General features: G+C 35.4%; 1 protein-coding gene across 1 annotated transcript in view; it reads right to left on the reverse strand.

Annotated features, from left to right (window-relative positions):
- PARD3B (par-3 family cell polarity regulator beta) overlaps window positions 1-14361 on the reverse strand; it is a 1250195-nt gene that overhangs the window by 1065234 nt on the left and 170600 nt on the right. Inside the window, exon 2 of the mRNA XM_006142461.3 lies at window positions 7191-7292. Coding sequence (XP_006142523.1) covers window positions 7191-7292 — 102 coding nt within the window. The remainder of the gene's footprint in view (window positions 1-7190; window positions 7293-14361) is intronic.

A 14361-nucleotide genomic window follows, 5' to 3' on the forward strand; every position in this document is an offset into this window, starting at 1 on the left:
TACTTTATATGTACATAATGCTTGATCATTTCCATTGTGTTTTCATGCACAACTTCTCAACCTTCTCAATGACACTGTGAGAAAGATATCATTTATCATTCTCATTTTACCAATGGAAAAACTGGAGTTCAGTGTGTTTGAATGCCTTACTCAAGACCTCAAATCATGCATGCATGCATTCATTCCTTCTACGACCATTTGCACAGGTAGGAAGTGGCAGGCACTGCTGCAGGCACTGAGAATGTAACAACAAACTAGAAAAAGGCCCTCAGTACTTACGGAGCCAAATTCTGTAATATAAAATGTAATATAAACCTACTCGGGGATAGGTAGAGAATAAGGACAAAGACATACCAGATAAGTGAAACCATTAAGGAAAAAAAAAAGTTATGGAACAAGAAAATGCAGGGTATGTCATGAAAACAGTCAGTAGAGTAGTTACATTACTACTGAGGTTTAAAAAGGATGAGACAGAAAAACAGTTTGGGTGCACTCTGATGGTTCTGAATATAATATACGGCTGTAAGGATTAGAGTTTAATCGGTTTTCACTAGAAGAAATGATATGATTAAAGCAAAAGTTTCGGAAAAATGCAATATATTATTAACAGTAGTATGCTAATTATAATAGCACTTAACACTTCTGGATAGCTTAGTACGGGGCAGGTACTCTGCTGAACACACATTGACTGACTTGTAAAATTAGTACTGTTTTTAGCTCCAGGTGCCCCTGAAAAAAACTAAGGCACAAGGTCATGTACCTTTTCTGAAAACAATAAATTAACTTATCTGCCTGTACAGAAAATGGGTTCTTAATCACTGTGCTTAGATTCATGGCAGAATACATACAGATGAGGGGCAAGAGAATAAAAGCAAGAAAACCAACTCCTTATCAATTACTGTAACCCTGCCTGAAGGTTTATGGACTTAAATTTGGTCACTGTAGAAATTCAACAGGAGAACATATATAGGAGATAAGATTTTTAAAAGAATGAATTGGTTTTATTAAATAACTAAATTTTTAAAAATCACTGCAAGGTCAAGCCTGAAAAACTCTAGAGAAGGCACTCCTTACAGACAAAAGTAAGGAAGTTAGAAGGAGGAAGCCAACTGGAAACTGAATAGTTTTGTTCTGCATGAGATGTTATCAAGATCCTAGGGAGGATATGTAGAAAGGAACTCAAAGAAATCAGCTACAAAGGCAGAGTCCTATCAACTCTCCCTGGCTTAGATAGTTCCTCCTTTGGAAGATAGTGAGGTTAGGTCACGTGATTCTGATGCTCTTTGGGGGTCTATGGTTCTACCACTTTGTAATTATGTAATCAAAGAGTAAGTAGTACTGAAAAGCTAGTGATGAACAATTTCTTTGCCAAGGTAATCTTTTTGTTCCTTGGAGGCTTCTGCACTTACTTCTGAAATATTACCCGAACTTCCTCTATGCGCTTTCCCAGCACTAACACCCATGAACAAAAGTACAAATTTCAGGAGAAAATGAAACAAAAACACCATCTCCAGTTTTCTTTAAAAATACGTAGAGTCAAAATAAGTGTTTTTACTTTCTGATGACAGACTTACTGATAAAATGTGGGCTCCTAAAAGATTTAACTCAAGATCTTTTTTCTTGCTAGGAAGTGTAACTGAATTTAACACCCCCTACCTGAGAAAACACAATATATCTCATAAATTTTACAAGTACACACTCAGAATTTTACACTTCATCACAACCATTCGTGAACCTTTCAACCAGTGAAGAAGATGCTAAGGAGTACATACAAATAAAGTGTTTTATAAAATAATTTCCCTTCTTAAAATTCTCACAAAAACATAGGTAAATATATGGAAACTCTTCTTTTACTATCCAGGCCCAAGTCTGTGAATTGCACTAAAAACCAGGTAAAAGTTATTTTGTAATGAGGTAGAGCCAAATACTTCATCACATTTAAAAGTATCTCCTTTGAGCTGGTTTCTAGGTAACTGTGGACTCCACTAGAGGGCAACAGAGTGTGCTCAGAAAATAACCTGGGTTTAAGGATGAAGTCTCTGGTTTTAGGTCACTAGTTCATTCACTGCGCAAACAGGTCTCCATTTTTAAGCCATATTAGATCCTTGAATGCTACTTATGTTACCAAACAGTATGTTCTGATAAAAGACTTCTCATTCTTGTCCAATTTTGTGTTTATCATAATAATCAAGGATCTTCTTATAAAATTATTTTAACAATTTAATAATTTTTCATAAATACATTTAGTAAGGTTTGTTTAAAATAGTTAAAAGGTATATACAGTGTATAAGAAAAAAAGTCTGATGTTCTAAAATTTAATAACATTTGATGATTAAATCAAAACATGTAGGTAAGAAAATACAGTAATAGCACTACTGTAAGTATTAATACAACTGCTAATTTGAGAGCATAGTATACACCATACTACATTTAAAACATGAAACGGTTTGCCTATACATTCTTTCCAAACTAGCCCTCTAAGAACTAATGCCATATATTTTTAAAAGATGGATAAGCTGAGGCTAATGAACATGAAGACATTTGCTCAAAAACATGGAACTAATACATAAAGTTGAGCTTAAATTATAATATTTAAAAGTCAGATATCACATGTGAACCAGGATCAACCTACTCCCAATGGAACCCACAACAGCAAATTTATCCAAATCGAGCCCTATGATAGGTAAAGATTAGTAAAAGATAGAGATACCTTCCCATGTTATTTTACTACAAAGTATAGTTGTACTTTTAGGGTTATCCAGTGGCATGTTTTTAAGGCAACTGGATCTCACATGGCTGACTGCACTGTTTGAGTCCTGGACCTGGTGGCTTGAGAAACACACTGGGCACATGGGTATGCATGCCCAAAATCCTGAAAAAGGGGAGAAATGAAGAAGAAGAGATTGCAAGATGGCCATCCCCCATGGGGATAATTTTCCATTTTCCCCCTTTCTCTCTTTCTCTGGGAAGGCATGCACCCTCTAGAAAACATATATGGATAGATATATAGTTTTATATATTTGCATATTTTTAACAACTCATGGCAATAATCCAATTTCTGTAATAGACATTACCTACTGTTGTATTTCATTATTACTGCAGTTGTAATCTTTGACCAAGCCAAAAACAATAATGACAATTAAAGAAAACAATCATCTAAAATGTTTAATACTCAGAGGTTCTCACACTCAATTGCAAATAAAAAAATTAGTGTGTAAACATTGTTTTGCAGTGGCTTACTATGCATCAGTCTTCATACTTCTTAGGGATTTTACATACTGCAATGAGTAACTAATAAGTAAATATCACACAAATATTTGGCTTTGGGTTTAAAATGATTTCTACACAAGACAACGGCATAATGACTAAGTTGCTTATCAAGTCCTAAGAGTGAAGGCTTCCCCAGTAAATTGAGAATTTGTGATCGACTTGGAGAGGAATACAAGGAGCGACCAACTGATCTGAAGCAAAAGGTATTTATCTCATCCTGCAGGATCATAAAACTCAGGGTTTTTTTTTTTAGAAGAATAACAGCACTTTAAAAGTTTAAAATAGGACAAGAGGCAATGTACTCATGTATTACAGCTGCTAGACCACGTTGCCATAAACTTAGTGGCTTCCAACAACACAAATTTATTACCTATTAGTTCTGGAGGTCAGAAGTCTGAAATAGGTCTCTCTGGGCTAAAAACAAAGGCATCATTTGGGCTGTGTTCTTTCTGCAGCCTCTGGGGAGAGTCAGTTCCTTTGTTTTTACTGTTTCTAGGGACCACCTGAGTTCTTTGGCTTATTGGTACCTTCTACTATTTTCAAAACCAACCTTGTGACTGAATCTTTCTCACATTTTATTTTGTACTAACTCTCCTGTCTTCTTTTTTCATTTATAAGGACGCTTGAAGATTATATTATCCCTAGCCAAATAATACAGAATAATCTTATTTTAAGATCTTTAATCACATCTTCGAAAACCCCTTTGCCATGTCACTCACAGGTTCTGGAATTATGAAGTAGGTATCTTTGGAGGGGGCCATTATTCTGTCCCTGAAGACAACATGGTCTATAATTTGTGCACATTTTGTAATCTATCTAAAAAGGAATTACTGTAACACAGAATTTATTTTCCTTTGAAATTGTGTATATGGTGGTTGGACTCAGTACAGTCTATGAAGTCTAATTAGAATTAAACTAGATAAGAATTGAGTAATCTGGGACCTGGGAAAGGGGATGTTAAAGAAAGCAACAGAATGGCAGACTTTTTTTAAAAGAGTATGTTTGCCTTAGGGCACATGCAGAAGCCTGAGAGAGAAAGAGAGACAGACAGACAGAAATAGTGAGAGGGAGAGTGAGAACTCCCCTCCCAGGGGGGATGGCCATGCCATAATCCCTTATCCTCCTGGGATCTTAAGCACATACGCATACATGTGTGGCATGAGTTTCAAGCCACCTGGTCCAAGACTGGAGCCAAGGTCAGCAATGTGGGAGTCCAGCAATGTAACCGCTATGACATATGTTGGCCCAGAATGGCAGACATTTAATAAAAACATTTGTTAATAAATTTGATGCAGGCTATAGGCAAAGAGAGTTGAAATGAACTAAATACGTACAGCAAAATAATTCTGAATTAATTTTGTTACATACCATAATGGGTCTACTTGTTCTTAGCACTGATAGTGACTATGTGATTCATGTTTATTTATGGTAGATTTCAGAATGGCCATCCCCATTTCTCAATTTTCCTCTCTCTCTCACTCTGTCTCTCTCAGCAAATGCATGTGCCCTATAGCAAATAAACAAACAAATAAATAAATAAAATACATGTATTAATATATAGGAATCATCACAATAGCTTCTGTCTGTAAGTTTGCTCTACATTAAAATTTAAATATATTAAGTGCTAAAGACATTCAGGGCCACTGATTATCTCACTTCTTCACTTTATTTACCAAGAGTGGTGGGTCCTATTAAAACAAAGATTATATAATAAAGTTATTTCTGTGTCTAGTAAATAAATTGCAGCTAAAAAAACAAAAGTTCATTGCAGGGGACCAGCAAGAGGAATGGTGGTTAAGGGTGCTGGACTCCCACATGGCCAACTGTGGGACTCAAACCTGGCAGCTTGCTTTGTCCCTTTCTTACTTTCTCTCTTACACACACACACACTCAGTCTCTCTCTCACTCTGTCCCTCTCTGGTCAAATTAAAATAAATAAATAAATAAAGTTTAAAAAAATTAAACAAAATGTCCATTGCCAAGATATTTTAAAATAATGCTCTATGAGGAAGAGCTCTATAAGACAAATTATTTCCCTGGGCACTATCCAGAAATCATCTGAACTGTAATAAGGTCTTAGATGAGGCTACAGTGAAACATTTTCTTTTGGCCTTTCTTGAACATGTCATTTCCTGGCTTTCCATTTTAATGCACTGGACATTTGTGAAATCAGGGGAACTTCCTTGTTCATTCATAAACAACTCAAATACATAGAATATTGCAAAGGAAAAATAGGGTCCTAAGAGGAAGCAGAAAGTGAAATGAGGAAAAAAGAGTGCTTTAGAGTTCTAAAGGTAAGGAATACATTCTTATTACTGTGAATCCAACTAAATGAACAGGAAGTATGCATCAAAATAATAAATAGCCACTCAACTGAACAGAGTAGAGCTTTCTTTTACATTCATTATTGCAGTAAGTGATCTTTGAGAATAAAGTTGATGTAGATACTGTACTAGATACTATTAGCACAAGGAACACAAAAGAAATGAAAATCCTTGAGTCCATGTCTTTTAGAAGCTTACAACCTATTTAGAAGGATAAATCCCTTACAAAATGATCAATTACAATACAAAGCAAAGTAGGTTTACATTCCAACAGAAACTATGAAAGATGAATGCACAGAATGTCTGAAACGACTATTGTAAATTTAAGTCGGTTGAGATCTTGTGGAAAAAAGAAAAATGTTCACTAAATCACTGATTTATAGTCCAGTTTGGTTTGTTAAGACAAAAATCACACATGCACATATGTGCGTGTGCACACACACACACACACACACACACACACACCAGGGATCGCAGAGAGACATGTTTATATATACAAATTAGGTTGGTACAAACAGCACCAAAGCTGTACAATAGAAGAGAGTTTACAAGCAAGGATCTCTCTGAAAGAGTTGTGATTTTGGAAGACACCTTAGCCATTGATAAAAGGAGCTCAACACAGGAGTATGATAGGATGTGCCACAACAGCAACAATCATTCAGTTTTGCAACTGGAGAGTTACTTTTATATCCTCCTTTGTTTTATATCAGAAGAAAAAACACTGGGACCAGCAGTTGGCATAATGGCTATGTTGCTGGACTCCCATGCAATCGACAGTGGTTCAAGTCCCAGACCTGGTGGCTTAAACTCACGTCGGGCACATGTGCGTGCGTGTCCAAGATCCTAAGAGGAGAACAGAGGAGAAGAGATTACAGTGTGGCCATCCACCCTCCGGGGGAGGGGTGGTGATTTCTCGCTTTCTGTCCCTCTGTCTCTGTCTCTCTCTTTCTGGAGAGTGCAGATGCCCTACAGCAAAAAACCCCCCAAAAAAAAAAAAAAAAAAGAAGAAAAAACACATTAAAAAAGATAGTTACAATGGGATTATTCCCCCAAAACACATAGCAGATGTTGTTTAAACCTTCAAAAATATTCAATTTGTTTCTTTTTTCTTAAGAAATAAAAATAAGACTATCACTTCACATAGCTGTTTGCCAGCTACTTTATAAAAAAAAAAAAATGTTGGTCCTGATTCTTCAGTGAGATTTTCCTTTCCATTGTATCCTTTACTTTGCAACATGTTCAAACCTCAGGCATTAAGTAGAATATGTAGCAAGAGCCAGGATAAATTCCAGAGCCAGGAACAACAATGAGAACTCCAACAGCATCAGTGTCTGACACTAATTTATTAAGACGTATCAGAAACTCTTGGGGTTGAAGTATCTGCTAATTAGGCCACCAGAAACAGATTCCCAAACCTTGACAATGTTTTTCCAAACATCTGATGAAGAACTTTGATTTATGGGCTGTCCAGGTGAAACCTGAGCAGATGGTATCTTTTTATAATAATTGACACATGGGTTTGTTAAGGATTTCAATCTCCTAAAAACATGCAGCTCTGCAGAGGAAAACAAGTGGAATATGTTTAGAGTCACTTACCCTATCTTTGTCTTCAACAACATCTGCCAAGACATCATCTGGATCCAGGATTCCTCCATCTGTATATTCTAAGTGGTGAATCTTCACCCAATAGCCAGGATCCTGTGGTAGAAAAAAATAGTAAGCATCATAACTGAATCTTCTTTTTAAAAAAGGAAAATACATTTTAATTTTAAGACAGATAAATTGACTCATTAAATATATGCTCCATTGGGGTCAGCAGAGAGATGGTGGTTAAGGTGTTGAACTCCCACATAGCCAACCACAGTTCAAGTCCTGGACCTAGTGGCTTGCTTTCTCTCTCTGTCTCTGTCTCTCTCTGTCTCTGTCTCTCTCTGGTGAGTATATGTGCCCGATAGCAACTTAAAACATTAAATAAAATTAAATAAATATATTTTAAAAAATCACTTCAGTAATAATAAATTCTGAGGAGCCAAAAACAAATGTTATCTGTTTATTTGGATAAATATTTATTATTTGGATAAATATTTTTATCCTGTGTAACTTAAATCAGTGAATCAAAATACACACATCTCATGAATTTTCCTGGAAGACAAATTGTGATGCAAAATAAATTATACCAGAAACTTGAAAAGCATATTCAAAAAACTTTTTATAACATATAACTTAAGCAATGCCAAGAATACTCTGGCAGAGAAAGATCTTGAGGGGACTTTGTGGAACTGAGGCTAGAAGTCTAAACTGAGATCCCTCAGCTATAAGGAAAAAAAAAATGTGGAGATCTGTGATACAACAGCTATCACTTGAGAATCTGTAAGTAGAATGGGGTGACCACTAACCTCTTAACCTTTTTAAATCCCCATGCTGAGTGTGCACCTTCTACTCTAAGCTCTGCAATGGCATACAGAATGGGAGTTTCAGCCTTAGGGTCCATGTCCTGCAGAGTGGCAGCTGTTCCAATTGTGTTCAAAGTTGAACAAAGTGTTCACTGAATTGGAGTATAATTTAAGAGATCTCTAACTAAGATCTCTTTTTTGAGATGCTTAGTTTAAAAAACTGCTTAATCTGATACTAAATATAGAATCAAATTATCTAGCTCATTCAGTTCTTTACGTACTGCTCGTTTCAAGAAAACACATGAAAGTGAACCATTATAAGAATGGAGTAAGGACATGAACCGATGAATGAAGTAAAGAAAAACACGAATAGGATTTCGCCAGAATATCCAAACCATACTCAATTTGTTTCTGTGATTCTTAGAAAGGTCCTATAAATGGGAAACTGTTGAGCTATAAAGCATTCGGTATCCAAGAAAAGAATAGATATCAGTTCCTGTAAAGAGTTAGAGATTCTTCTAGGATAAACCTCTAAGCCATGACCATATGAATCTTTATTAGGGGTAAGAACTAACATAACCCATAGAATTCAGTTGAGATCTTATAAAAGCTGAGAGAAATTGCTGTTCATACGGCCTTCTCTTTAACTGACCTCTGATAAAAGGGCATACTATTAAATAATAATTCTGTTAAGACATCTATTTGGAAAGCTATTGAAATGTGGCCCACGTACATAGTTTTCTAGTAATCCAACTTGATAAAGTGATAGATAGGTTTACAAAAGCTAGAGAAATTCTCCTTGGCTAGGCTGTGAATATTTCAAAATTAAGTTTCGTATAGAGTAACTAAAAAACGGTTCCAAGTTAAATAAAAAGAGTTTCATTAGCTTCTAATACAAGACATATAAGTGGAAACACTAAAAATTTACAAGGATACTTTAAAAACCTAACTCTACTGCCCAGCTAGAGATCTCAAAGATATGAGCACTGAGATTATAACCAGGTAAGAAAGTACAGGACACCCATCATTTAGATTCTTAGACCAGAGATCTTGCTCAGCCCAAGGTAACCTAAGTACAACAGGCTGGATTCCAAAGAGTGAAGATACTGGACAATACAAAACACTATGTAATTGCTACTGGCTTGTATAAAACTCTCCAAGCAATCTTGGAAAACTGAATATTTTTGCTATGACCCTGCCACAAGCAACATATTTCTCCAAAGCTACCCAGGACATCTGACTGAAATCTAGAATATTATGTTTTCCCTGTAAAAACAGACTGCTTATCAAAGGAGTTCAATTTAATTAATTTCTATAAACCTCCTTTGAGTTGGTTTTTGATATATTATAGCTCTAAAGATGAAATCTATTGATTTTTGCCATGTTTATAAAAAGTGATATATTTTAACGAGTTTGCTTTTACGTGTGTGTGTGTACACACATACATTTCTACTTAAAAGCAGACTTTTATTAAGGTGTCTGCTCTTCTCCTGTGCTCAGTTTGTAAAAGCAGATGTTATCACCAAGACTGAGGTAAACAATGACCCCTAAAACTGAAGGATAAGTTAAAGTATACCTCTCTTCCTGCCTAAAGGTAGAAACTAGGGAAGAAGAAAACCACAGTTGTGAGTTAAGGTAGAGAAACTCAAAAAATAGTAGGAGATAAGATCTAATCGACAACAAAAATAGCAGATAAGTGGCAGCAAGAAGGGCTTGTTAAGTCACAGAAGCATTCCTCCCTCCCAGGTAGTAGTGGGAACTCAGATATCTCGTAGGGAAATAAGGCATAGGAGTGGAAGCTAAGATATATTTCTCTAATTTGATCTGAAACAGTATACAGCTAAACTAAATTAAACAAAAAACCATAACTATTTGTATGATTTTGGAATCATATAATTGACAAAATAGAGGGAAAATGTAAATGAAATACATGGGGCCAGAATATGAGAAGGTTGCCATTGTAACCTAGGTTCCACAGTGATAATGCTATTTATACACCCAAAAGATGACAAGACCAGACTGACAATGGATGTTCACCTACTGCTAAACAAAAACAGTGAAGCCATTTGAACGCAGTCTCAGGGTTAAGAACTTTACATATCCAAGAGAGAAAAGTCGATAAATACAGTATGTCCCAGCAGTGATTCTTTTCCCGTGGTACTTTGGTCATGGTGCTGTAGATCATCTTAAGAACATACAAACAATATCAGGAGCCTACAGTAATCATAAGAACGTACACTTCACCTCTTTTATGAATGTCGAAACTTCAACTATTAAATTACAGTCAACATTTTTTATTTCATTTACTTGGTTTTATCGTTATCGGAAATGAAGAGAGAGATGCATACATGTCTTGGTTCACACATACAACCTCTAGGAAAACTTTACTGTATTTTTCATGATCATGACACTTAGTTTACCTCCATATTGTATAAATATCTATAATATTTATAACTTAAATAATTTTGAAATTATTTCTAGTATGTGTGCTCATTTTGCAATGCAATAAGACTTAGTAACTTATACACCTAGCATCAGTAAAGTATTTACACGTAACACACAATCCATTATATTTTCTCCAGTTCCCAAAGTATCTTCTCTGGTTTCTAAATACTACATGGCTAACTGAAACCCTACTGGAATTTTAAAACAAAAGTAAACTAGTCTATATGAATAAATTAGAAAAGCCAATTAAAACAATGTATGTATTATAGAAAAAGATAACCACAGGTTATTTTTAATAGTCATATACAGAAACTGGTTCAAATAGCTGTGTTGGTATTAATACTAATAATTGTGAGAGGATGACATGAAGTAGGACCCTATTTTTTAGAAAATTTATGTTAAACTAACTGTTGGTGAACATTAATTTTCCACCTACAATCCCTAAACAAGTCAAGTGGCAAGAAAAATATTACAATGCATTGGCCACCAAGTCATGGGATTATGCCAATAATTAAAAGAGAGGGAAAACTCAGAGGCTTCTAAGCAAAATGCCTTTGGTTTAAGAAAGGAGCAACAGCCTGGAATGATGGCAAGGTCTCAAAATGAGGACAGTGCTATAAAGGAAATGCCAGTGGTTACAGAGCGGCTTTATTTACTTATTGAAGGCAATTTTAATGCTGACAAATACAACTGGTTTCATAGTGGCTTCATGCTTTTACTAGCAGAATCTTGCCCACTAGGACACAAGAACAACAGTAAAATGAAAGTTAATGGAAAAATGAAATTTTGTAGAATTTAACTTCACAAATTTGGTGGCATATATCCACAAAATGAGACTGCACACTTTTCATCATAATAAATAGGACAGATACTATATTTTATTGTATTGGGTTATGGGAAAAGCCATGACATATTTTTGCCTAGAAAAATGTGGAGAAAACCCATCATGACTTTTCCGACAACCTAATAGTACCTCTAGTGCTTAGTCTATAATAAGCATTTCATATTATTTCATACGATTAACTCATTTGCCTTCAAATAGCTTCATGAAAGAGTTATCAACTTATTTTACAGATGAGGAAATAAAGGGGGGTTGGTAGGTGAATTGAATTACCCAATGTCAAACATTTAATAAAAAGCAGAGCCAAGGTTTTTTTTTTTTTTTTTTTTTACTTTTTTTAATAAAGAAAACAATTAGCATAAATAATTAAGTACAAAGCACAATTATTTAGGAATTAGGCAGAGGGTGAGGTCTATTTCTATCCCTATATAAGTTTATAGAGCCCACCGAGTCATCATTGCCCTGGGCCTCAGATACCTCATCTTAGTGACAATGAAGGCTCCATGAGTTTGGGAAACGAAGGTAGAAGAGTCGAGGACACAGGGTTGGTAACGGAAGGCTCCCAGTCTTGATATGCATCTATCCGTGCTGCACCAAGCCAGAGAAACAAGTGGGGGAAGCTTCAAAACTTAGTATTCATAATTACAGAATTAACAGTTTGGAAAACAGTAGGAAAATATCTTACTGCTAAAAGTGGAGATTGAGTTTGAGGCATCAGAACACATAAGAAAGAAAATAAGAGTAAAAGCCAATGAAAGTAAAAACATACAACAAATATATAAATCAAAGTTGGTCACATGCAAAGCTCCATGAAATTGATAAATACTTAGCAGGACTGAGTAAGGAGAAAAAAAAAATTCAGTATGAGGAACAAAAGATGCAAATAATAACATTATAGATTTTACAGATATCAAAAACAGTATATTATAAAAGCTTTAGACCTACAAAGTAAACAATTTCTGTAAAATGAACATACTCTTTGAAAACTCCAACTTATCAAAATAAATAATTTATTTATTTTCTTTTTTGGGGGAGGTGGGAGAGGTTTTTGTTACAGGGCACGTGCATTCGCCAGAAAGAGACAGAGAGACAGAAAATGAGAAATCACCCCCCAGGGGCAAGGCTATGCCGCAATCCTTTCTACTCTATTCTCCTCTCGGGATCTTGGGCACGCACACACATGTGTCCAGCGTGAGTTTAAGTCACTGGGTCCAGGAATTGAACAGGAGTTGACTACATATGAGTCCAGCGACATAGCCATTACACTAACTGCTGGTCTCTTCAAAATAAATAATAAAAACATAAAATATGGCTAATGCAATAACAACAGTCAAAGAAATTAAATATATCATTTAGAAACCTTTCCATGGAGAAAATTTCAGTCTTAGATGATTTTGCAGGTAAAATCTTCCTACTATTTGAGGAGCAAACAATGCCAATCTTTACACAAATATTTCTAGAGACTACAAACAGAAAAAATATCTAGTTAGCTCTTCTTATAGGTATAGTACAATATAATTTTCATATCAATACTTTATATGCTGATTATAAGAAAATTCTACAACATTCTCTCATGGATACATATGCAAAAACTTAAAAATTTGTAAATCAAATTCAGTGATACATATATAAAGGATAATGAACCATAACCAAATGGGATCTATTCCAGTAATGTAAGAGAAGTTTAAAATTCAAAAATGAGGGACCAGCAGTTGGTGTAATGGCTATGTCACCAGATTCCCATGTTGACCACAGTTCGAGTCCTGGACCCAGTGGCTTAAACTCACATTGGGTGCATACATGTGCCCAAGATCCTGAGAGGAGAATGGAGGAGAAGGGATTGAGGTATAGCCATCCTCCATGGAGGGTAATTTCTTGCTTTCTGTTGCTCTGTCTCTCTCTGTCTTTCTGGCGAGCACACATGCCCTATAGCATAAACCTCTCAATAAAAAAATTTCAAAAATGAACCAAGGTTACTTACCAAATTATTAGGAAAAAAATTAGATCATCATCAAAATATATTCAGAAAAATCATTTGATAATATTCTGTACCAATTCACAATTAAAAAAAAAAAGTATATTAGCAAACAAGGCAAACCAGAGAAAATCAGAGGAAGAGAGAAACATTAACTGTTTTTAATGAGGACATTTACAATAGAATAAAAAGTAAAATGCCTAGGAATAATTGTAACTAAAATGGGTAGAAACATGTATGCTAAAAAATATCTTTTTTTAAATTTAAAAAGAATGTCATGGATTAAAAGATTTGATACTAAGAAGATAGCGATTTTACCTACATGGATTGCCTAGAGTAGGGTGAGGATTGTGAAAATATGAAGCAGCTAGCATTTGTTTTTCAGATTACTTTCTTTCTTTCATGAGACAGAGACACAGGCACCCCAAACAGGGTCTTTACAGTGATCCTCCTTCATCTTCAGCCAGCCTAGATCCCAGCATGTGTGCATGCCCAGCCTGCCCAGAGAGGCCTTAGGACATAAACCTAGGACCATCCATTTGGGCTCAGCACAGGGGCACCACGGTGGTACTACTCTGTCCGGCTGACCCCTGGGGCAACCAGAATTCTAATCCACTGGTGGTAGAAGGGTACATATGTACAATCACTTTAGAAAACTAATAGTATCCAAACATAAACATTCCATAAACCTGAGCATAAATATTCCGCATAACTCTATGATTCCACTAGTAGGTGTTTATTCAACATAACCAAGTTTACAAAATTACCAACAGACATTTACTAATATTCATGGCAGGATTATTCTTAATACACAAAGTCTGGAAATTACCCAAATATTCATCACCAGTAGCATGGATAAGCCATAGCATGTCCATGAGAAGGAATATTATGTATCAACAAGAATAAAAGAATAAACAGACTACAATTTCCTGCATCACCATGGGTGACTCTCATAGCATAACACAGCATGAAAAAGCGCCAAATACAAAGTAAATAAATACAAACTGTATGATGCTGTCACAATAAACTCAAAACAGGCATAATGAGTTCACAATGTAGAAGTCAGGAAACTAGTTACATCTTGTGAAGGGAAAGACAGTGAGTGGAATGGAA

The sequence above is a fragment of the Tupaia chinensis genome, unplaced genomic scaffold, assembly GCF_000334495.1.
Source record: "Tupaia chinensis unplaced genomic scaffold, TupChi_1.0 Scaffold000076_1, whole genome shotgun sequence".
In the NCBI taxonomy this organism is placed as follows: Eukaryota; Metazoa; Chordata; class Mammalia; order Scandentia; family Tupaiidae; genus Tupaia; species Tupaia belangeri.